This window comes from Aspergillus luchuensis, chromosome 2, assembly GCF_016861625.1.
Source record: "Aspergillus luchuensis IFO 4308 DNA, chromosome 2, nearly complete sequence".
Taxonomy (NCBI): domain Eukaryota; kingdom Fungi; phylum Ascomycota; class Eurotiomycetes; order Eurotiales; family Aspergillaceae; genus Aspergillus; species Aspergillus luchuensis.
Genome location: NC_054850.1, coordinates 1,874,356 through 1,897,938, shown reverse-complemented (window position 1 = coordinate 1,897,938; position 23,583 = coordinate 1,874,356). Strand labels below are relative to the sequence as shown.

General features: G+C 50.1%; 9 protein-coding genes across 9 annotated transcripts; 4 read left to right on the top strand and 5 right to left on the bottom strand.

The window, feature by feature from the left end:
• Window positions 1–3,314: 3,314 nt before the first annotated feature.
• Window positions 3,315–4,064, bottom strand: RPL12 (60S ribosomal protein uL11; the record flags this gene model as incomplete). The annotated part of the gene is made up of 5 exons (XM_041685336.1): window positions 3,315–3,328; window positions 3,383–3,707; window positions 3,775–3,895; window positions 3,967–4,000; window positions 4,061–4,064. The coding sequence occupies 5 exons, from the start codon at window positions 4,062–4,064 to the stop codon at window positions 3,315–3,317; spliced, it is 498 nt and encodes a 165-aa protein (XP_041539430.1).
• A 439-nt stretch (window positions 4,065–4,503) lies between these two features.
• sec23 (GTPase-activating protein SEC23) lies at window positions 4,504–7,165 on the bottom strand (the record flags this gene model as incomplete). Its single annotated transcript, XM_041685334.1, has 7 exons — window positions 4,504–4,528; window positions 4,586–4,779; window positions 4,835–5,932; window positions 5,989–6,459; window positions 6,527–6,821; window positions 6,886–7,016; window positions 7,073–7,165. 7 exons carry the CDS (start codon window positions 7,163–7,165, stop codon window positions 4,504–4,506), a joined length of 2,307 nt encoding a protein of 768 aa, XP_041539429.1.
• Window positions 7,166–7,939: 774 nt separating this feature from the next.
• AKAW2_20602S (DNA primase subunit PRI2) lies at window positions 7,940–9,638 on the bottom strand (the record flags this gene model as incomplete). The annotated part of the gene is made up of 3 exons (XM_041685333.1): window positions 7,940–8,701; window positions 8,753–9,303; window positions 9,356–9,638. 3 exons carry the CDS (start codon window positions 9,636–9,638, stop codon window positions 7,940–7,942), a joined length of 1,596 nt encoding a protein of 531 aa, XP_041539428.1.
• A 962-nt stretch (window positions 9,639–10,600) lies between these two features.
• On the top strand, window positions 10,601–11,370 carry AKAW2_20601A (adenylate kinase ADK2; the record flags this gene model as incomplete). The annotated part of the gene is made up of 2 exons (XM_041685332.1): window positions 10,601–10,772; window positions 10,838–11,370. 2 exons carry the CDS (start codon window positions 10,601–10,603, stop codon window positions 11,368–11,370), a joined length of 705 nt encoding a protein of 234 aa, XP_041539427.1.
• Window positions 11,371–11,815: 445 nt separating this feature from the next.
• On the bottom strand, window positions 11,816–12,725 carry LCL3 (thermonuclease family protein; the record flags this gene model as incomplete). The annotated part of the gene is made up of 2 exons (XM_041685331.1): window positions 11,816–12,265; window positions 12,345–12,725. The coding sequence occupies 2 exons, from the start codon at window positions 12,723–12,725 to the stop codon at window positions 11,816–11,818; spliced, it is 831 nt and encodes a 276-aa protein (XP_041539426.1).
• A 559-nt stretch (window positions 12,726–13,284) lies between these two features.
• On the bottom strand, window positions 13,285–14,471 carry ANT1 (putative peroxisomal carrier protein; the record flags this gene model as incomplete). Its single annotated transcript, XM_041685330.1, has 4 exons — window positions 13,285–13,408; window positions 13,459–13,696; window positions 13,752–14,296; window positions 14,371–14,471. The coding sequence occupies 4 exons, from the start codon at window positions 14,469–14,471 to the stop codon at window positions 13,285–13,287; spliced, it is 1,008 nt and encodes a 335-aa protein (XP_041539425.1).
• Window positions 14,472–15,334: 863 nt separating this feature from the next.
• Window positions 15,335–18,113, top strand: RIM13 (calpain-like protease PalBory; the record flags this gene model as incomplete). Its single annotated transcript, XM_041685329.1, has 4 exons — window positions 15,335–15,385; window positions 15,465–15,838; window positions 15,909–16,140; window positions 16,197–18,113. 4 exons carry the CDS (start codon window positions 15,335–15,337, stop codon window positions 18,111–18,113), a joined length of 2,574 nt encoding a protein of 857 aa, XP_041539424.1.
• Window positions 18,114–18,475: 362 nt separating this feature from the next.
• Window positions 18,476–19,945, top strand: AKAW2_20597A (uncharacterized protein; the record flags this gene model as incomplete). The annotated part of the gene is made up of 4 exons (XM_041685328.1): window positions 18,476–18,578; window positions 18,658–18,758; window positions 18,836–18,963; window positions 19,015–19,945. The coding sequence occupies 4 exons, from the start codon at window positions 18,476–18,478 to the stop codon at window positions 19,943–19,945; spliced, it is 1,263 nt and encodes a 420-aa protein (XP_041539423.1).
• Window positions 19,946–20,727: 782 nt separating this feature from the next.
• AKAW2_20596A (uncharacterized protein) lies at window positions 20,728–22,191 on the top strand (the record flags this gene model as incomplete). The annotated part of the gene is made up of 3 exons (XM_041685327.1): window positions 20,728–21,086; window positions 21,204–21,279; window positions 21,343–22,191. The coding sequence occupies 3 exons, from the start codon at window positions 20,728–20,730 to the stop codon at window positions 22,189–22,191; spliced, it is 1,284 nt and encodes a 427-aa protein (XP_041539422.1).
• Window positions 22,192–23,583: the final 1,392 nt, after the last annotated feature.

Genomic DNA, 23,583 nt, shown 5'->3' with positions numbered 1-23,583 from the left:
TTGGAAGTTGGAGTTTGGGAGGGTTTGTTTGGTGAGCGCGGAAGGGCGATCTGGCACCTTCGGTGGGTTCGAGTGGAGTCCGTCAAGGATTGGCCTGCGAGCTGGCCTTGGATGGGTGGAATGAAATTAGAAAAGGTGGGTTTCATAATTTTGAGATTTAAATGAAAAATCAATCAATATTGTGAATATCTTATAAGTATCATGTTACTACTTTGTATATCCCGGAGTATATATAGTATATAAAGGAGAGTTTTATTGGGATGTTATATCGATATTGATTTCGTAACCCATTCTACTTAGCAGTGCCGATTAATATGTAGCGATATTATCTTAGAAGACTTGTCAATTAGTAGTAGTCAAATAGGAGAATTTCGCAAGGAAAAGAAGCAAGATTGAATTAGCAGTATCCATCCGATGTACTAGTAAGTAGTAGTAGTAGTAGTAGTAGTAGTAGTAGTAGTAGTAGTAGTAGTAGTAGTAGTAGTAGTAGTAGTAGTAGTAGTAGTAGTAGTAGTAGTAGTAGTAGTAGTAGTAGTAGTAGTAGTAGTAGTAGTAGTAGTAGTAGTAAAAGTCGTATACTAGTATGCGTATACATCGCCGCGAGGCTGAGACACCTGGCCACAAGCCCAAGGCCAGCATCATTCTGCAGCCCTGGAGGCATCCAGAGGCTGAAAAGAAAATCCCAACCTTAGACGCATGCCGCGTCCGATCAGGTGGAAAAGATGGCCGAATCATTGCCATAGGATAGATATCTCAGGTATGTCAATATGTATGAGAAGTATGCACTATGTGGTACAGAGTGCGGTGTTGTTATAAAGGAGATGATTGTCGACGGAATTCTGATAGGCCGCCTTCCCTCTTGTGCCAGCAACTGCTGAGCGTTTTCTGTCGCTTTGATCCGTGCCTAAATGTAATTACTAGCCAATCCATATTTCGCCTACACACCATACATCAGAAGTTATCGCGGATATGATTTGAAGATGTCAGATATTCATGTCATTCATCAGGCCTCCCCTTCCCCATTCTGTAACCAACAACATCAACACAACAAACAACAACATGCTGCATTAGTATTATTATACTTTCGAAATCCCACCCTTCTCCCCTTTCTCCCCAAATTTATTTTTTTCCCCCGGGCGTAACTCAAAATCTAGGTCTCGGGAATGGAGGAGGGATCCATGAAACCTACCTTAGTTTCAAGCCCCCCGTTTCCTGTATCCCATCCACTCAGACAAGACCATTCCAGCCATCGTCTTTGACCACAGATCTAAGTGTTACCAGAGTTTCCAAGTTTTCACCCTTCCCTTCCTCTCTGTGCTATCCCAACGGTACGGTCATCTCCGTCGTCCAGACTGGACACAGTAATAGAAAACAATGTAAAAAGCAGATACCTTTTTAGTAAGTAGGGACGGGGATCAACGAGGGGCAGCGGGACCGGGGCCGCCCTGGAAGTCCCAAAAAGATTTAATTTAATTATAATAATAAAAGAAGAGTAGGCTGTGATAATCCATGGGCCATGTCACGAGCGGTCTGGCGATGAGGATCGGCAAACTTTGCTGCGCTGTGGCTCTTCCTGCCTCTCCACTTCCGTAGGCGCTTAGAAGAGGGGGGTTTTCTGGTCTGTCTAGAGGATAGTTGTACAGTAAGTAGTAGTAGTAGTTTAGACTAACTAGCTAGGAGGAAGGAGAGGAGAGAAAAGGAGGGGGAAAGAGAAATTGAACTGGCCAAAGTCAAATTCATTTATCTTCTTCGTCTCGTGGCCGTTGTTTTAATAATAACTAAATCTCTTTCGCTATAGATACTTAGGAGGTATCTCGGTTAGTTGCTAGTTAAGTTAGCATTATACATAGCCAAATCCATCCATTCGTATGGAGGCGGAATCGAACACATCCACCAACCCACCCCCCATCAATCCTCCCGCCATGTTTCACTTCTCCCAAAAGGACACAGCATTTTTATTTCATTCCATCATGCTGAGCTGGCCACAAAACTAAAATAAAAAAAAGACTGATGATGATCACGGCCTGAACCTGACTGCCTGCCTGGCTGACTCAGCCAAGATTGTGAGTCACGAGAAAAAGGATAACTAACTTTCCATTCCATCAACTCAACTAAAGTGGGATGGATGCAGTCTTATGCATGTCGGTGCGCCTGTCTGTGCCTATCACAACAACAACTTGCATTCTGAGTCGCAGTCATCGCCCCTTCTGATGGAGACACTTACTTGCCCCATCGTGGACTACCTCTCTTTTCATTTTCATTATCCACTCACTGCCTCACTCATTCGTTTGTTCATTCTTTGATCATCTTCTCTTTCTGCCTACGGACGGAGTACCGTTACCCGGGATCGATTCTCGTTAAGGGGGGGGGGGGAGAGAGGAGGGCCCAGGCGGCACCTGCAGCTCCGGGCGCGTATCAGGAACGCCGCCAATTGAACCATCCCAGTAGTTAGTGGCACTGTACTTAAAAGTCCCCGGTGAGTGGGGAAAGCTCATGGAATCTTCGGGCTGTCGGTGTGTCCGGGCGCGGCCCCATCCGATTCCCAGCCTACGTAGATAGTTGTTGTTGCTGTTTGGCGACTGTCCATGCTTCACCACAATGGTATGCATGGAGTGGACTATTAGATGGGGCGTAGGTATCCATCCGTCAGGCGCGAGACGGCAATAGTTGTGGCTAGTATGTGCATGGGAGGTGCCGATCGTTCAGTCGGTGGTACTTGTGAATCGATATATTCACGCGGTCTTGATGGATTTGATGGAATTGCCGAGGCATAGTGGCTATACGAAACTTCGAGGATTGAAAAGGAGTAAATTGCATTGTTTGAAATGAATGGATTGTCTACGATCGTCAGACATGTGAAAATGTCTGGGTCTAAATTGGTGATTTTGACCGTTAAATGGACCACTGTATCCACAGAAAGAAGCACGAGGCTCCCCTCGAAGATACCGCGGTGAGTAGCAGGTCGGTTTGCTCTTCTTTGCTTAAAATAAGCCTATACCACGTTGTGATATGACAATTCCAGGCCCGAAGGCGGGAAAAGACGGTAAGGGCCAGAGTGTTGCAAAGGTCATCTGGGGTGGGACTCATTATGATCCAGCTTGCATAGATAGCAAGTAAACCATATGTGAGACGGGAGGAAGAGAGAAGGGGCATCTCAACGGAGACGTCGAGTGAAAACACTTATCGAATTCGAAAGAACAGAAATGGGGAATCTAAAGTCATGTCTCATAAAACATTTTTGTTTCGAATAAGATGATCATATTCCGTAACTAGCATGCCGGTAAGAAACCACGACCGCCGCGAATTTGAATCATTTACTCGGAGGGGACTGCAGAACAGTTAGTGCCAAAGTCTTAAATGATATGGTATGGGGTTGACATACTGTCGATCTCGCCAGCCTTGACGTCGTCGGAGACGTCCTTGGGGCTGCGGCCATCGACCTGGCAACCGACAGAGAAAGCGGTACCGAGGATCTCAAGGACGGTACCCTTGAGCTCCTTAGCAAGAGAGCGGTGGCGCATCTTGCGGGCGATCTCGATGATCTCGTCCAGAGGGATGGACTTGCTGTGCTTGATGTTCTTCTCCTTCTTGCGGTCACGGGGAGGCTCCTTGAGGGCCTTGATGACCAGGGAAGAGGCGGAGGGAACAACGGAGACCGCGGCCTGACGGTTCTGGATGGTCAGGCGGACGGTGACACGGAGACCCTTCTATAATACCCAAAAAGATGCTGTTAGCACTGTAACCTCCTATGCTTGATCCGGACGCTGCGCTTACCCAGTCACCAGTGTTCTTGGCGATATCTTCACCGATCTTCTTGGGGGACAGACCGAGAGGACCAATCTTGGGAGCCAGAGCAGACTGGGCACCGACCTCACCACCAGTCACTCTCAGGTGGCTAAAAAAATCGTTAGCACCTCCGTCAAAACAATGCGCCGAGTAATAAAAACTCCAGGATATGCAACTTACATGATCTTCACCTCATTGGGGTCGAACTTGGGAGCTGCCCAATGGGATACATATTAGTTCGCCTATTCGATTTCACCAAGGAGATGATACTTACGCATGGCGAGTGCGAAAGGTCGTCAATCGTCCTTGGAAGGTGTCGGGATGGTTGGTACGAAGAAGGAAAGAAAAATGCTGTTGAGGCCGGAAGGTTATTTAGCTGCCGTTGCGCCTGCGCTAAGCGAGACCCAGAAGCGGTAAGTCTGGTAGGGCTCAACCCATGTCTATCACGTGATGGAAATAGGGACGATAGTTGTCTTCCCGAAGCGGTAACTACTAACTACTACCAGATACGTAGCACTAAATATCAAAATGATGCTACATGATCCACTTCTTGATCCACTCATATTACGATATTTTGTTTGTATTCAATTGGTGAATCTAGGTAGTTGCTATATTCCAGGGTAACGAACAAAAATCAATAACCGCTAAAGATACAAACGACCCGAGGACTGGCGCAAACCGCCCCTTGCTCTCGTCATGGCCATTACCTCGTTAAATCTAGCTGGTTCCGGAAACAGCAAGCCTAGGGCACAGGGTTAGCAACGGCTTTGATCTCCGGGTTGATCAAGAAATGACTTACTTCATGAGGTGGTCCATGAAAGTCTGCAACGAGACATCATCAGTGAAGATGGTCTGCGACGTCACACCTCCGCCGTATCCTCCTGTCGTGTGGGTGGTAGATGGGTTCAGCTTGGACAAAAGGAAACGAGCCTGGGAGCCACCAGCATCGCAAACGATGAAACGGGGCAGTGGGAAGCGGTCGGAAATCAATTCCTGTGTAGACTAGTTAGCGTGTATCTCGACAAATTCGATATTGCATGGAACGAACCCTAGCGTCTTCCTTTGGTTGCTCAAGGAGCACCTTCAGGTTCTCGTAGCCCTCCTGATCCTGGTAACCAGCCTTCCTCCATTCCGCGATAGTCTCGCCGTGGAAGATCAGGATGTGGAAGAAAGTGTCCAGAAGAAGGATGTGAGCGGGCTGGATAGAAGCCGAATCCAAGAGCACAGGCTGGCTTCCTTCGTGTTCAAGGGAGTAGGAATCCAAAGTTGGCTGAATCATAACAAGAGAGTCGCCAACATCTTCGTGGTTAAGCACATGCCGGTAGAAAGCAGTCTCGTCAGGCGAGTTGTTGAATACCTGCAAGAACTGGCTTCGGCGCAGATGAAACATGAATTGAGGGTAGAGAGTGAAGTTCTTCTCCAACCGGAAAGACGTCGGGTCATCTTTCCGGTAGTCGGCGAAACGAGAGCAAAGTCTGATGAGCATCCGGTCAACCCATCTGAGCACATCAGGGCCATCGTCAACCTCAGCCTTGAACACGGCGATGCGGGCCATCAACACGGCAGCTGCTTCCTGGTCGAAAGACTGCGCCAGTGTAGGGTCACCGGCAGGACCGCTGAGCGGCCGCGCGACCGTCGTGACGCGAAGGTGGTAGTGACCCGACGAGTGCTGGTAGTACGTGAGGAATTGCATCATTCCTCTTTGAGGGCCTGGTTGCACTGCTGCAGGTCCACCCTGGTTTGCTATTTCGAAGTAGACACCGTAACTCGAGGCAGGGTCAATTCCACACATCTTCCATGCGCAAGTGTTACCGATACCACATTCCGTTTCTCCGACAGAGCTCGACTTCTTGTTCAGGGAAACAGCATGACCGATAAGACCGGTGACCTTGAGCTCCTTGGTAGTCAGCACCTCAAGAGATGCGTTGAAGCCCATGAGTAGGTTATCGTTGGCATCCTTGTCGAATATCCTAACGAAGGACTGTTTGAATTGTGAGGAGGTGAAGGAGTCTGTGAGAAGAATATGTCCGCCGGTGTAGTTGGCAAGGTTCTTCATCTCCAGCATACCGACCTGATCGAGACAGCCGGCAAAGACATCAACAATATGTCCGTTATTGGCAGCACGCTTAGCCATGTTGTCATAGAACTGGGTACATTATTAATACTGTGAAAGGATCCAAGGGATGTCGGATCAGCACGCACCTTAACGGCCTTCTTGTAATATTTGATGTTATCGCGGTCAATATCGTGGTGTGAACGGATGGGTTCCTTCAGCTCAGGACCGACGACGTGACCGGGACCCTCAGTGGCCGGTCCGCTGGTGAAGACCATAATGCGGCCACCAGCATTCTGGAAGGAGGTCTCGAGCAGACCCACGGCGACGCTGAGAGCAACACCAGTGCATCTGAGAGGTCGCTTGTCGTTGGCAACAGGCCACGGGTCACGTTGGAGCTGTTCGAGCACGTTGGTGATCTGGAACTCGGCCTGCTGAACGGGAAGGAGGAAGCGTGCCGCAGGGCCAAGCGGGGGACGCGCGGGTTGCTGGGGCATGTTCGGGCGAACTCCGGAAGCAAGACCAAGCATCTCCTGGACCTGCTTCGCCGCGTATTCCTTGCTGCCGCGGAACACATAGGACTTGGCGCACTCGGTGTAGCCGAGCTCATGTACTTGTGCCTGTAGTTCACGGTCAACAACACATCCTAACATGAACCAAATGTAGATAGATGGTTGTATATCCTACCATTGTACCGTATGTGATCAGACCAACCAACGCATTCACAGGCAGCAATGACAGACTCATGATCAGAGAGTCCTTCAGGGCCTTCAGACTGTCATCGTCCTGGCAGGTATCGACAACATAGACGAAGATAGGGGGAGCAGGGGCGGGGCGTGCCAATTGGTACTCGATTGTCGTGCTCATGGGGTGAAGCTCTGGGGGTATCGTGCTCTCCGTGATATCCTTGTAGTGAGGGGGCAGGGGGTTGCGCATAAGGCAGAAGGGGCATATCCAGATGCGGGCCCGAACATCAACGTTGCTATGCGATGTCAGCCAAGTCGTTCATATTGCCATGTCTGCTAGCAGTTGAGAGGAAGCCATACGCATAAGGATTCAGCACCGCCCGACAAGGCGCCTTGCAAGTGACGGGCTCATATTGTAGCAACGGAGAGTCTGGCTTCTCCTTGAGGGGTGTGTAGACGGCACCGATGGGGACAACAAGGCGGGATGCTTCCTGTCAAAGCATAAGTTAGCAGATATGGACAGGAGGGTCCCATAGAGCAGACGAACCATGCGAGAACTCGGAAACGTGTTCCAGCTGAGTCTGATGCCATCGCGATCCTCGACATCACTCCATTGGTCCTTCAACGCTTCGTAGTCCATGTTGGCGGCCTGGGGAGGAACGGGGATTCCGTAACTGGAAGATAACGAGGGGAGATCTAATCGGGCAGGAACAGGGCCAGAAATAACAAATATAGACAACGCAGACCGGTTTGCAGGAGGTCCCTCCTATATCACAACCCAGTCACGGAATGGGCAACGCCAGCAGCTGTTGTCCGGAGACTATGCGGGGATCAGGAGACTGTTGTGTGAAGCGGCACCTGTTGCCATAAGGCCAGGTTGCAGCATCACTGGTCGCTGCGGGCACCCGTACACCGCGCTAGTGCGCTTTAAATACCCGCTCATCTTCCCTCCACAACAGTTTTTCTTTCTTTTTCTTTCCAAATATTCTTCACAACGCCGACTCCTTTCCTTTTCTATGGCAGCTTCCATCCACTCAGTTGGTGATTTTGTCTAAAGTGTCGAGCGAAGAGTAAATTAGACCCGTTGCTGGGCACCTGGCTTTGAAAGGACGTTTTGTTCCTTTTGGATAATTTGGGAATCAGCTGTGGTCACATGCCCTTCTATTAATCACCGTTACTGTAGTAGATATACGCGTAAAAAGAGCCATTGATGTGCGCATTGAATTAATTGTCTCGGTGCATTCCATGCTCCTAAATTTACATATGCTATCTACCTCAAAATGGGACCAAACGCATCCTCCCATTTCCAAAAAGAAAAAAGCCTGACCCGGAACGCCCGTATGGTGGAATATTCGCAAACCGACAGCCAAAATGCAAGAAAGGAACGTGGCTTCGTGGACCTATCACAATGATGTTAGGCATCCTTGGGTGCCTTTCCCATTTGCTTCAAGAGATAGCTGCGCTTGAAGTAGGTATTGGGGTGCACGATGGTGTCGAGGTCAGTTTGGTTCCATGTACCGTCTTCCTTGACTCTCTTAATATCTGCTTTGTGGGTATGTTCGAAGACCCTGTTGCAAGCGATATGGAACCGCATTTTCTCGACATCCTCTCGCACACCACGTAGGACGTCCCTGTCATTGACTCCTGTAGACTGAAGAAGACCGATCAAGTTGTCGACAGAGAAGTGGCGGTACGGGCAGCCATGGGTCTGTCCAACTCCCGGGTTTGAATCACCCAGGATCTTTTGGCAGGAGTACGGAGGGTATCCCCGGCCTCTGCGGTTCTGATCACCACCAACATCGCCGTAAGCGTGGCGGATATTGTACTTGTACCGTGAGTTGAATTCGTCGTCGGTGAGCCCTTTGAAGCCTTGACGCCAAAAAACAATACACTCTTCCAGCGACAATCCAATTCCCTTGAGGAAGAGTGTATATTGCAGTCGTCCGTAATGCTTCAAGTGGTTGTTCTTGCGTAGGTTCATATGAAGACTGCGCATGCATAGTGGAAAATGCTGAGATAGTCGATCGATGTTGTTCGCAGTAATCGGGGCGCCATCAACAAATCCTTCGTTCTCCGTGTACACCGACTCAGCGCTTCCAAAGTTCTTCGAGAGGTGATTGAGAATCGGGGTGAGGCGATCATCTTCATCCAAGCGCGGCAACGCCCGGCTTGTAAGCTAGCAGATGTCAGTGCCATATAACAATCCATGTCCACCGTTTTCACATACCTCAAGAGCACGCTCCAATCGAGCCGTAAACTCTGCTATGATCATGCTGAGTTGCTCCCTACCAGGCACATACGCTTTCCCCTTGGATAGGAAAACAGCCCATTTCTCTACCAACTCCGGGACTTTTTCCCAGTCAACCTTGTACCAGGTCTCATCGTCAATGCGACGTAGACCCGGGGAGGCGGCGAGCAATTGTTCTGCCAGCCTCTGTTTCTCCTCATCATCCACAGGCTCCCAATCGAGATTAAGACTCTCGATGAAAGCGCGTCGTTCTCTGGTGTCGTCGCGTTGGAAACGGAATCTGAAAAGCATAGTTTCGGCTCTCACGAAACGCCGACGGAGTTCCTCTGTGGCCGAAAAGGCGAGGCGTAAGATGAAGTGGGAGTAGTGATCTTTCTGGCGTTCATTTTTCAGTCGCTGATCTGCCGCACCGTTGGAGGAGGATGTGTTGGAGGATAGAGGGAGGTATTTTTGGAGGTGAGGTGTGATATGCGCTTCGGTCTCTGCCGGCGACTTGTTTCGATAAGAACAAGCTTCGATTTCAGCCAAGACTGTCAAGGATTGTGAGTATCTATAGTATACTGGGATTGTGAATTGAAGAACCTTTCAATCGATCAATGGCCCATTGCTCGAATTGTTCGAGGGTGATCTCGTCGGTCGGGGGGATTTCATAGAAGTTTAAGCGATGCGGATAGTCCTGTTGCTTGAAGACCGGAGTTGCGAATTGTTTCTTTTTGTGGTCGAGGGTTGCCCTTCTCTTTGGGTCAATTCGGCGAAAATCTTGCCGGATCATCTTGCTTTCCAACAGCGATTTGGACGCTATTGAGGTGTCTGGTCGTTGCTTGATCTGCTGCAGTTCAGCAACACCTACTACTGGATGGCCCATCGCGCGACGGACGCGAAACGCGGGCAAGACGCGCCATGATCACGTGATACATAACTTAATGTAATACTCGATTGGGACATGTCAACACCGCAGTGGTGCAGCAGGGATACTGGGCTATTTCATGGGGTAAAGATTCACAAGTAAGTGTATACTACTGAGCTGCGTCTCAAATGTGCCACTTGAAGCAAGCGCTAGCATGTTACACGCATGTGGGATACTTCCTGGGCTTCGCCGGTAGTGTCATGACAGGCTCAAAAATGAAGCCAAATGGGTGGAACAGCCAGCATCATTCTCTTCCCCTCTGCCAGCTACTAGGTATCTAGTATCTGTATACAGTAGTCCTCTCCTACATACCATAGTTGCTACGCTTAAGGGACGGAATCACTGTGAAAATAATAGCCGAGGCTCACTGTAGAGACACCCCATACTCCGTACTCTACTTCCAAGATTAGCTCGACAACGTAGCATGTGAGACAGTAAACATGGTCTGACCCTCTGCATGTACTTTGTCTTCGTCCGAATTCATAGTTAGCACTGTGGAAGAAGCAGTCAATTGCAACGCCAAAAGCCGACATTCCCATGTGTCGGTAAACGCTCCGATCTCCGCTCACCGATTTCCTAAATGGGCAACCATCTACAAACCCCACGGAAGGGCGTGCTTTCCCCGGCTTGAGATTTGTCGACGTATCAGCTGAGCACCGACCTGGCCCGATAAGCTGCGCAAACTATTATCTTCCTCTACCAGTCCTGCAATCCCTGTCTACACCCTCTCAACTGTTTCCCTGAGCCGCAATGGAGATAATATAGTGTGCCCGCCATTCCTCCACTTTCCCCAAACTAATTGTTGAGGTACCCGCCTTTCGCCCTACCTTCAAATACTCAACGACGGCTGCACCAGAGCACCGAATTGCCTCCAACCCCGAGACTATATCGACAGACCTCATAACCGAATAGCGCGCGAAATGACCGCTACAATCCGGCAGCTCAGAAAAGCAGCCCGAATCATTCTCGTCGGTGCTCCTGGTGTCGGCAAAGGTACGCAAACTGAGCGGCTCCTCGCCAGATATCCAGAGCTCGCCTCCATTAGCTCTGGCGACCTTCTGCGCGAGAATGTCCGCAGGAAGACCCCTCTAGGTAAGTGACTTTGAGTCTGCAAGATGCTTGGGAGGCAGGATCTGTCTAACGGTTTCCGCACTCAGGCCTTCAAGCAGAAGCCACAATGCAGTCCGGCAACCTTGTCCCCGACTCCATGATTCTCGACCTCATATCCTCTGAATTCAAATCACGCGGCTGGCTCTCGTCAGCGCCAAGTTCATCAATAATTCCCTCTGCATCTTTTATTCTTGACGGCTTTCCGCGCACTGCGACTCAGGCTTCGAGCCTAGAAACCATCATTCCCGTGAACTTCGTCGTCCACCTCGTCACACCTCCTTCCGTCATTCTCTCTCGGATCGCGTCGCGCTGGGTACACGAGCCATCCGGGAGGGTTTACAATACCGATTTCAATGCGCCTAAAGTTCCCGGCAAGGATGATGTCACAGGGGAGCCTCTGACTCAGAGAGAAGATGACTCGATCGATACGTGGAAGCAGCGATTGCACAAGTTTGAAGAAACAAGCAAGGCATTGCTAGAACACTACCAGCGTAAGGGCTGTCTATGGCGTGTCGAGGGCGACACAAGCGATGAAATCAGTCCGAAGCTTTTTGCAGAGATTGAGCGGCAGTTTTGCTAGAGTGTCCCCACCTGATGGTTTCCCAACCTCACCCCCGGTCCTATATACCTTCTTGTACTATATATCGGTTATATTCTGACTCTATGCTTGTTGGCGTCGCATCCCTGCAGTCCTGGAAGGGCAGCAAATGGGGACACTGCTTTTTTGTACCACTTCTTTACTCCCAGACACAGCTGGCATCTTTTCGTGGACGAGTTAAAACCTAATGATCAGTCTAACGATATTAATGAGTGCCGCAATGATAATGGATGACCAGACATTCATCTATAGTATTCCAAATATACAACCAAAAGATCAGCTGCGCAATGCAGAGAGACACATAACGACAGGGATATCTATCAGTATCAGCCGTATCATCATCAAAACTTAAGCATCATGCAACCACATCCCAAATCACAAACGCCCCCATTGCGAATCGCAAGCATAAGTAAAAACCCCACCGGGCCTACTTCTTCCCCTGCCCCCCATCCTCCATCCCCGTCCTAGTCTTAAACTCCCTCGGACTCTCCCACGCATCCCTATCCTTCTTGAACCCCTTCCACAGCCCCAACCCCCTCGCCTTCGCCCACCACTCCGCACTCCGATACTTCTTCTCCATCACCTCACCCCCGAACTCCGCCCCAACCTTCGCCTCATACACCGTCGCCAACCCCTTCCTCAACATCTCATACCCGACATCGCGCCTCCGAAACGGAATCGGGAAATCCAGCGCCCGTCGCACAAACACCGTCGCCACCACCCGCTGATACTGGTCCTGTCGGTGCACATAAATCCGCACACGCCGGCCTGTAAGATACCCCGTTAACCACTCGTGGGCTTCTTTACCGAAGGGTTGCGCGGGGCGTCCGAAATGCGCTTGTTCGGGGGCGTCGACGCCGGCTAGGCGGACGTGGATCTATTCAAAACCCAGTCCTATGTTAGCTACAAACCACTCCCCTATGGTATACATGTAGTAAATAGTATAAGGGGCATACAGTCTGATCCCTCAATTCCTTCCGCGTCGTGGGAACCTTCTTCCAGGGTACCCAACCCCAACCTGCGAGTCTACCACCGGGTGTGTGATAGATGCGGAAGTTGTCGCCATCGCCTACGCTGGTTACTTTCCCCAGGATACTCCGCCGACGGTAATATGCGGGCGTGATGTTGACGGCTGTGGGGAATCGGCGGAGGTAGGTCCGGTGCAGGGTGACAGCGCCGAGGATGCCGGTTGTGAGGACTAGTGTTGGGATGAGGGTGCGGAGTTCGGTGTACGCGCTCCAGTCGAGGAGGTTCTTGGGGTCGTTTTTGTTGTCTGTGGTGGTGGGGTGGTCATTGTTGGTAGCTTGCGCGTTGGAAGTCCATGGCGGCCATCGCATGACGGCTCATGCTAGGACTTCTGCTTCCTGGCTTTGATGTGGGGGTTGCGCGGTGAGGGCGCCGCTTGGAGGTGAGGGTGGGAATTGGGAATTGGGTGTGTAGTTGGTATTGGGGGAATTAGGCTTCGGGAGAGGAGTCTCCGGTTTGATGTTTATTCGGGCCGTACGATGATGAGCTGTTGCCGAGGTGAAAGTTTGGCGGTCAGTGAGCTCCTTTTGCCCCGGGGGCGGAGGAGTGGTGGCTGCATATGGTAGTTATCTACGTTTCAAGAATCTAGATAATTGGTTTTACGAGAGCGCTGATACCCCTGATATGGTTTTAGGGTACAGCGTATCCAGTCAGTCCTTTGATTCGAATTGCATAGATTCTTTTGATGCTATTGTATGTTCTAGATATTGAGCTGTTATTATCTATAGACAACTGCAGTAGTATCTTCGGTCATACCAGAGAATGACAAGACAGACGAAATCCCACAACCAGTGCGCCGCAGTGAGAAGAAACAAATTCGTACAGAAGGAGAATGGTAGTTACCGTGCCATGAATCAATCAATCAAACGTCTATTTGAGGGTCGCGGGAAGACTGGTCTTTGCTGTCGATGCAGCGGAGTCCGCCAGCTTCTTGAGCTTTTGCTCTCTGATCTTCCTCAGGTATGCGAAAAGAAGAACGAAAATAAGTTCAACCCTGGTCGCTGTCAGCATGTGATTGCGCCCCTTCATCCAGACTAAACATACCTCTCCTTAGTCATCATCAAAAAGCCTTGTACAAGGAGTCCCTTCATGATCTGGGGTCCAATTCCCTTGAAGAGGGACAGGAGACCCTCATTCTGCACAATATATCGCATGACCTCGCCGAATGTTTTGAAAGGCTTTCCTTCGCGACCCGGAGGTGGGCGAGACTGAAGGCCGACCTTGGCCACAATCAATGGTTGCGTCGCAATAGTAGCTAGCGCCTTGGAGAGAGCGCCGAGGACTGCAAAAGTAATCGGATTAGCTCACGCCATATAGGTGGTGATAGATATACTTACGGAAAGCTTCCCAAGGCTTTAGATTGTTCTTCCCTGGGAAGATGATATCTTTGAGGCGCTGATAGGCGCCGTATGTGATTGCCGGGTTGACCACCAGGATCAAACTAGCTTTGAGTCCTCTCCATAGACCGGTCCAACCATCTTCACTATCGACAATCTCCTTTCCAGTTTCAATCAAACCCTTCCTCTCGCTCTTGTCTTGTGTCTGTTGCCGTGTGGTGATTACGGCAACGGGAATAGTGAAGATCTGGGCGACCGCGCCCGCCACGGCACCGAGGGAAAGCTCAATGGCAGTTCCAGGAGGTTTAGGAACCTTGTTGGATGCCATGTAGAATGCCCTCACAACGGTGTACCAGTAGAAGTAGGCGAAGTTGGTGGACGCCACACCGATGAGAGAGCCGGCAATTCCGGAGTATAGGCCTTCGATTCCTTCCTTCTCGACAATCTTGGTGATCGCATCTAATGTCGATTTATAGTGAACTGTTTCGGCATTCTCGTCTTTCGAGTCGCTTGTCTTGACTTGTACTTGGAGTTTCGTCTTGACACTGTGCATTGACGCATGATTATTAGCGTAAATTCTCCTTTTCGGGCTTTAAAGCGACAACAGGTACTTGCATACAGATCAAGAGGGTAGACCAAAGCGTTTGCTAGAACTGCACCTGTAGCACCCGCGACGGCACTTCCCCAAGGGGAAAGTGCGGGCTTCGACTGGCCGGCCATTATTGTGAGGAGATGAATTAGTTGGTAGATTAAGTGGATGAGGTATTTGGCGTAACGTGAAATGCGAGAAGAATGTCGACCAGTGTCCCAAACCGTTTATTGAAACACTTTAACCGAAATGCCAGTATCGGACTTATTACCTGAGAATAATATGGCGGTGCGGAATAATAATTGGCGATATTTCGGAGCGGGGACTCCCAGGAGAGTCTAGCAGCTCACAGGGTGGAATGATCGGAGGGTGACAGAAGAGAGTGTCTGGGCTGTGCGAGAGGACTCTGGCGACCGCAGTGTTCACAGTTTGAAGCGATCACAGGCGAAGTAGTGTCGAGTGCTTTGGTCAGTGCCTGGTCAGTGACTGACAAAACCAGAAGCCCGGCAAGCAGCACAATGAGGGCAGGGATACTCCGAACAAGCAAGTCAAAGCAGATGAACCTCGGCGCAGCGATGGCGCGCATGACGAAACGAGCCTCGGTCCGATGGCCGGCCTGTTGATCGTTATCGCTTTGGGTCACCCACTGTTTCCTGCCCACTGCCGTCTCTCCCCACCGACACGCGACGGTTACCAACTCCATACTATCTAGTACCACCATTCACACTTCATCTGCCGACCTTTTCCTTTTGTGTTTCATCTTCCTGACTAACCCATCTAAAGTTTCCTTATCTTTGGGTTATCTGGAAGTGCACGTTCCCCTTGTCTATTATTGCTTTGGGTCTGGCACATTCCTTAAGGTAGTGGACCTCGGATGTCATCATCGGAGATACTAGGTCCCCTTCGGCATGATCATCAAGTAGTGTATTACTGCCTCACATCTGATAGGTGCTAGCCGAATCTGCAGTAGTTGCAGAGAGGCTGGTTCAGCAGAATGTCTAGACCGAACGCTGCATCTACAAAGTTCTTAGTCAACCAGGCCTTGGTAACTATTCTACTCTTTTCTACTTCCAGCTCGGTGTCGATCACCACTATAGAGGTTCTTCTGACTAACCAGTAGCCAGAAAGCTGAGCGAGATGCATCTAGTGCTATTACTCAAGGCCAGGCCCTTGAGTCTGCTATCGACGCCGCCGAAAATTACATGAAGGCGTTGAGTCTGACAACCGAATCAAAGGATAGACAGGCTCTGGATGCGAAATGTAAGGAATGGCTCACACGGGCAGAAAAGATCAAACAGAACAAGGACTGGCAGGCCGTTGTCCAAATTCAAGAGAAAAGCGGTCTCACGGCGCGATTTCCCAAATCCACACGTAAACTTACCACACGTGAGGAGATTATTCTGCTTGAGAGCGCCAAGCTAAATGGCTTTATCTTTCCTCCATGGAAAAATGCCCCGGGCCCCGAAGACTTTGAGAAGGGAGTTGAAGGGCTTTTTACGTACGTCTATCTAGTCCTTGATGTTGGAGGCATCGTCAAATGTTGATATCTAGATGCTGACTGGGTCCAGTGACAAGCCAGACCTTCACCTGTCCAAACAGCAAAGGCGCATTCTGGCAGGCTGGGAGCGTCCCTCTGAGCTGTTGTCTAAGCATGCAAACGGCATACATGGCCTGAAATCAAGAATGCCTGTGATGTCGGTTTCAGGCACTACAGATCTCGTCCAAGATATGTTGACCGACTGCTCCGTCGTTGCCAGTCTCTGTGCTGCTACATCAAGGTCGGAGCGTGGTCTAGATAAGGTATGATGTTCTTCAACATGACATTCCTGCAAGGAACATGCTCCTAACAATTACAGCACCATCTTCCCATCGTTTTCCCCTGCGAATACGGGCAGGTAAATCCAATAATTTCCCCTTCAGGAAAATACATATTCCGCTTTTATTTCAATGGATGTTTCAGAAAAGTTGTCATTGATGATCGCTTGCCAGCGTCAAAAACAACAAGATCACTTCATGTTGTTGATCGAAATAATCCTAACTTTCTGTGGCCGGCCTTTGTAGAAAAGGCGTATCTGAAGCTTCGAGGGGGCTATGACTTTCCTGGGAGCAATTCTGGTACCGATTTGTGGGTCTTGACAGGCTGGATTCCCGAGCAGGTCTTCCTCCATCAAGATGATGTAACTGCAGAGCAACTCTGGAGGCGGCTATTCAAGCGCTTCCGGCATGGCGATGTCCTTCTGACGATAGGTACGGGCAAATTAACCGAGAGAGAGCAGAAAGAACTGGGCTTAGCGAGCGAACATGACTACGCTATCTTGGATATGAGAGAGCAGAGAGATCGTCGCCAAATGCTTGTAAAGAACCCATGGGCAGGTGACGATGCCACCACCGGAGATATCGCAGACAGTTTCGGACTTGGACATACATCTCACACCCCTGCGTCCTCCTTACCTAGGACCTACTGGATGGATTGTGAGAGTGTCCTACAAAACTTTGAGAATCTGTATTTGAACTGGAATCCGGGAATCTTTCGCTATCGGGAAGATATTCACTTCACATGGGACCTTTCAACTGCCAGAGGGGTGGCTGGCTGCTTCGCGAAAAACCCCCAGTTTGCTGTTACCTCTGAGATTGGCGGTAATGTCTGGCTACTGCTTGGGAAGCACTTCAGGTCGATTCATCATGATGAGCAAAATCAAGTGCCACAAGACGATCTGGAACCAGGATTCATTAGCATCTACGTGTTCAACGCAAATGGAAAACGAGTGGCATTAAGTGAAGGTGCCCTTCACCGCGGACCATACGTTGACTCGCCAAATACTCTCATGAGACTGGAAATGCCTCCAGGCACGACCTACACTGTCGCGGTTTCTGAGCAGTCATTACCCGCTGTCAGCCAGAACTTCACATTGTCGGCTCTGTCCGACAATCCCTTGCTCTTGGCGCCTGCCCAGAACCGATACGCTTGCCTGACAAAAACTCAGGGAATGTGGATGCCTTCCACGGCAGGAGGAAACGCCGAATCTGCCCGCTACCCGCTTAATCCTCAGTTCCAACTCGAAGTTCATGACGATACAGATATATCAATTCTGCTGGAACCATCGGAGCCGGAGCTCGCTACGCATGTTAAGTTGTTCTGGTCCAATGGACAGCGTGTGACTAGGGTTCGGAACCGCGATATCATAACCGATAGCGGTGATTACCGGCGTGGCGGGTCTCTTGCGGAAAAGAAGAGACTCGGCGCAGGAGTCTACACGCTCGTCTGCTCAACCTTCGCCCCGGACCAACTTGGGCGGTTCACACTCTGGATTTCGTCGGCATTACCGTGCGACGTGAAGCCGCTTGCACCAGAGGCAGCAGGGCGACGAGCAGTCATATCTGATATCGGGGTCTTGACTCCTGGGAAAGATCGGATGCTGGCATCCTTGGAGACCAATCGTTTGACCCGCATCAAGCTGATAGGACGGAGCAGAATGTCTACGATCGGAAATCGCGCCGTTGGCCCGTCTCCAATGTTGATGACAGTAGAGCTTGGTCAAGGGCCGTACAAAGAGATACTGGCTACTTCTGAAGATGGAAACCATAGTGACGCGATATCTGGAGTACGAATCGAGGACTTCGATCTGCATCCGGGTCTCGCAGATCAGGGTGGAGCCTGGATAGTCATTGAGAGAATTGGAGGACCTGGGGGACAAGTTGAGGACCACTTTGAAGTCGAAGCTTTGGCCGAGGAGCGGGTGGATATCGGCGAATGGATCGTTGAGGATGCATGATTGATTGATAGTTCTCTTAACTTTGGCGGAGGGTTCTTTGCAGGACTGGCATGGGTTAACCGGCGTGGGAAACGGCGTGAAGTCTTGCAATATCTAGCTTTGACAATTAGCTTCATACTCTGACCAGATAAATAACATGATCTATTTGGTTGAGGTAATCTGGATTTACATGTTGTGGTAAACAATGTAGTACATAGTACAACCATGGGCCGAGGCCAAAGTCAGGAACGCTAGGCCGACCCGAGACCAGCTTGGCGCAGTTCCACCTCCAACGTCAACCCCGCCCTGCATCGTGCATCTTCCTCCTGCATCCTGACCGTTGCAGCTCTGACCTCCTGGACGTCAGCGTCCCACCCAAACCCATGGCGAGCAGTATCCCCGCTAGTTTGAGATCCGCCGACATTGGGCGATACGCGTTGCGGGCGGCTCAGCTCGAACGCGCGAAGCCCGTTGTTGCCTACTGGTGTAAGTGCCGTTGATTGCGCATGTTGCTGCTCAAAGGAAAGGCCACATGACCCGACTAACGTTCACTTCTCCATTACAGGTAATTTCTGGATCGTGAATCAGATTATCGGACGGGGATTACACACTTCCGACGACGAGGTCAAGCTATACACAACGGACCTGGTGGATAAGTTAGAGCAGGTATGTCGGGCGCAGGACACCCCCGCTACGATGGCGCGCACTTTCCGAAGACTTACACATATCCTGTCTGGATTCAGTTCAAGAGTGAGAATGTCGATAATGATGCGGTAACCGATGCGGTGGCAGCCAATGCCTACGTGGAGCAGTTCGGATTGGAGGTCCTTGGCCGTGCGGAGGCGACAATGAAAGCCAATAAAGTGACCAAGTGGGTTGTTTTCGTGAATTAATACCCGCATCAAGGCTGACCCGGTTTTAGACAGACGGCCGATACGTTCCAAGCTGCTGCTACGTTCCTCGAATTGTGTCAAATTTGGACCAACCCTCCGGAACCTGAGATCGCCGCGAAGATCAAGTTCTGCAAGTACCATGCGGTGAGGATCATAAAGGCTATCAAGGCGGGAGAGGATCCTAATGCGTCCAACCCGGCGCCTACTGAGGAAGATGAACTCGAAAGTGAACTTAGGGGAATGGAGGCCAAGCAGGACGATCCCGAAGTGCAGGCCATCGTGGGATCGTCAGCCGCACAACCTGGGCAGCCTTCTGTTGAAGAGGTCCCTGATGAGTCTATGCAACCTTCACAATCACCTCTCAGTCTCCCGCAACCTCCGACCACGTTTGCCGATGTTCCGGCTGCTCACTCCGGAGTGGACCCGATGTCTACTTCGAACGAGGAGGGCGATGCGGAGCCAGGAGCACCGCTGAACCTCCCCTCTGCTCCAGAGACTTTCACTTCACCTGCTGCTCCTCCCTCTGTACCCAACCTCCCAGATACGCCCGCGGATATTGGTGCAAAGCCTCCGCAAGCTCGTGCTGACTCGTTCCACTCCTTCCCTCCACCGTCATCCATCCCGCCTTCGAGCCCGTCGGCAGCTTCTCACGACGCGAGCTCGTTCTACACCAAACCGACCAGCAGCGTCGCTCCGCCTCCACCGTTTGTACAATCATCCTCTGCAACTGTGCCTGTAGTCTCTCGTCCTACTCCTCAAAGTTTCCCGTCATCCACACCACCTCCACCTGCACCCGCCGCTTCTAGTTCCAGTGGAGTGAACCCTCAGTCACTTGATGACCAAGCCATAGCTCTTGCTCAGAAGCATGCCCGCTGGGCCGTGTCAGCCTTGACATTCGACGATGCTAACACAGCGATCAAAGAGCTAAAGAACTCACTCCGCTATCTCGGCGCGGAATGAAATGATGTGGGACGTGTGCCTGGGATTGACGTATTTGCAAGCTGAGAAGCATAGAAAAGCATCCAACCTGACTGAGCTATGAATATCAAGACCATCTTATGACAAGAACTCATGCTACTTCAAATTTGATAGTGTAAAGTAATGTTGAGGTAATAGTTCCTATCCTTCCAAAGTAGTTCCTCTTCTACAATAACGCATCTTCGTTCTTCAACTAGTACCTCCTGCTTTCTACTTGCCTGTTGTTCCCACATGTCTTCTACCAACGTCTTCAGCGTCTTCAGCGTCTATCAACATGGCCCATAAGCCTGCGTGTTCCTGGCCGGGGTCGATGATCAGTTCAGAGTCTAGTCCAACATGGCTCAATTGCCAAACAGGCCTATCTGCAGCATAATTGACAATGATTGTACTTGTTCTACAACATGCACAGGATCACGTTATGAGTTTTCTAGGCACTGATTTCTTCTACGTTTACTTCTTCCTTCAATTAAATATCTCTCACTCTCACCTCTGCTTCCCAACAGGCACCAAACCCCTCACATCGCTATAGCGACGAATTTTCACTCACATTCACTTCGCCCTTCAGCACCAGATACTATATAAGCATGGCAAGAGCTCGCCTCTTCTTCCCTACCTTCTCTCCCCCATCCTATTCTCCCCGCGCCTTTCCCCTCTCCCCCTACCTCCAGCATACACACTGACACCTCATGTTTCGTTCTCTCCCAACCAATCCCTTCAAGTACCCCCACCGGGACCGTACCCCAGACCAAGGCACAAACATCATAATGTCTTCTGCCTCAAGCCCTGCCGGCTCCAGCAGTGATGCCGAAACAATGAAAGAACTTCTAGACCGTGGTGAGGTCAAGGCATCCTGGAGAGACAAACAATTCGTTCATTTCCTGGACCTCAAGGAAGAGTACGGCCGTGAGTTCCTTGGTCTGGTGAAGGATCATGTAGAGCACAGTGGATGGGAATGGACCGAGATCCTCAACTCTAGCGACGAACGAGACAACTGCGCTAAGAGTTTCGTTGAAGAGTATGGTCTGAAGTACTGGGGAACTCCAGCGAACAGAAAGAAGTATCTACAGGAAGAATCCCTTGCGGATGAGAAGACGCTTTGCACTTATCCTGCTCAGAGTGAGGAGTAAGTTTTTCTCTTCTTCTTTGTTTACCTTCCATCCGCTCTTCGTTCCTTTTTTCCCTCTATCTTACTTTGACACGGATGCTCCCGATTGAGTTGACTGTGCTAATTATCATATAGGATCGCTCGAACAATTGCTATTTTGCTACTCAGGAAGGCGAAGCACTATTCCAGACTAAGTCAGGAAAAGGCAAAGGTCTGCTCTATCGTTTTCTGTCCATATTCCATTCAGTACTAACACGTTTTATGGAACGGTCAGCCAATACTGTCAACCAAAACACCCTTTGAAATGGCTAGTACCAAAAAGAGAAAATCTACTGTCAAGGAGACGGACGAGGACGACACCGACAAGCCTGCATACAAGGCGCGGGCTCGTAGTACCCCAAGCACCATTCGGCCGTTCAAGGCAATCGTCTCTGACTCTGAGCCCGAGATCGAAACCCAAAACAACCCAGCGAAGAAGTCCAAGAAACAGCGCACATCTCTAGCTACCCGCTACAGGGGAACCCCAGAGGTCCAATTGAAACCCCCCAAAGGGAAAGATAGTATATCCGCTCCAGTTCAGGGAACATTCGTACACCGTGCTGCTCCTCAGTACACAAAGGACACCAAATCCCTCACCACAGAAAGCAACAGCAACCATATTAACATGCCTGACGCTGCTCCCCAGTGTCCCCAGGCGAAGAACACCAAATCTCCTACTACAGAAAGCAACAACCAGACCAATATGACTACGTCCGAGTATGCAAAGGACACCAAATTCCTCGTCACAGCAAGCAACCAAGTTGGAATGGCTCCCGTGTGGCTGCCATTCACTGATTTCGCTGCCCAGGCCACGGATTTCCTGGAGCACATGGCGGAACAGTGCAACGTGATGGAGTGGAGCCCCTCAGCGCAGTTGAAATGGGATTCCATGTCGCCTCAGGTTTTCGCTGCGTCGGTCAGGTTTGACTGGTCGGACTTTGAGATTCGGGTGCGTCGCGAATGTAATGAGGATCTGCTCATTATGTTGCAGGAATTGGATAACGCCTGGCAGGCTGAAGCGGATGCACAGGATGAAGCTTCGGTCTTTAAGATTAGAGTGATGCTTCATGTGGGGACTTCCTGATTGTACTTTCTTCTGCTTCTTCGGTTGGTTGTCTATCTATCTATCTACCTTTCTTACATACTGGGGTTGGGGTTAGCTGGTATGTTCTTTTGTCTGCTGGAAAGGGCGTATTGTTTACAGTTGGGCATAGTTGAGAAAAGCTCTTTGTATTCACGGTATGGTAGAGCTAGGCTAGGCTTTTAGTAAACTTTACAGTCCCTGTCATGTAGAACTTGAATCTAGAACCTGAGTTAAAGAGGCCGGTTCCAAATCCCGTATAGAGATAGTATCAAACCCCGTATAGGGACGGATAGTGGCAAGTACTACTCGAAAGTAGAAATGATAAACCGCCTTGCAGTACAGGCTCTAGGCAAAGATAGAGAACCTTTTTTATCCCGTCGTGGGTACAATTGTGAAATTGGTATGATTTGATCCCGCCACTACTACTCCCTACTTACTGAATATAACTTACCCCAGAGTTAGATATTGATTTCAGTGTCACCAGGTGTTTCATGGTATTGGTGGGGATGAATTTTCCGGTAGCACATTGTTTGTCACATGTTATTGTCCTTTTAGAGGGCCATAGTAGTACGGATAGATTAGTGGCAAGAAAAAGAGGGCTTAGTCTGGAAGCGGGTAGGCAACACCGTGCAGAGCCATAAGGATGGTGTGGTGACCAGGTTTCTTATAAAGTTCCAGCTACTTCTCTAGTTGCATGAAGTGCACGGCAGTAGTGTAAGGATAGCTAAGTCCAGCACGAACCACGGGCTGACGATCGGCCACGGGTCCATGGTACAGCGAAGCACATCGCCTGGGGAAAAAGGAAAAAGGAAAAGGTCGGAGAATTAACGGCAGGCTTTTTGACGTCAATTTCCCTTCCTTCCTTAATTTCTTTTTTGGACTAAATAAGTAAGTATTTACAAATGCCGAGGCATCTCCGATCCTTTCTGAAGGATTGGGGGGTTTACGTGGACAGTGTACACCGACTGCATTGTCGGCAATGACATGTAGAACCCATTCGCATCATCTTCAGCATCATTATTGGCGGCGTTGTAACAGATGCCATGCTAGAAACGAAATAGGTCAGTATTGCCGTAGAGCTTGGCTGTCTTGATTCGGTAGGATATGGGGCGAGCCATGATAACCCCGGCGAGTAAAAAGATCCATTAGCAGACGAAAGCACGAAGCGCATTTGGAATCGCGCGCCGACTAGACCACCTGTTATCCGTAAAACTTGGAATCAAAGTCAATAGCGTCCGCGTTTACCTTTCCACCATCGGGCTTGTCACTGTCGGGAATAATCGCCGGCAATAGATGGTGGAAGGAGAGTATGTAGTGCTTAGATGCTTCTCTGGAGTCCGGAGGTGACAGTGAGCGGCATTGAGTCTTTCTCGTCGCTGGAAGTCAGATGCC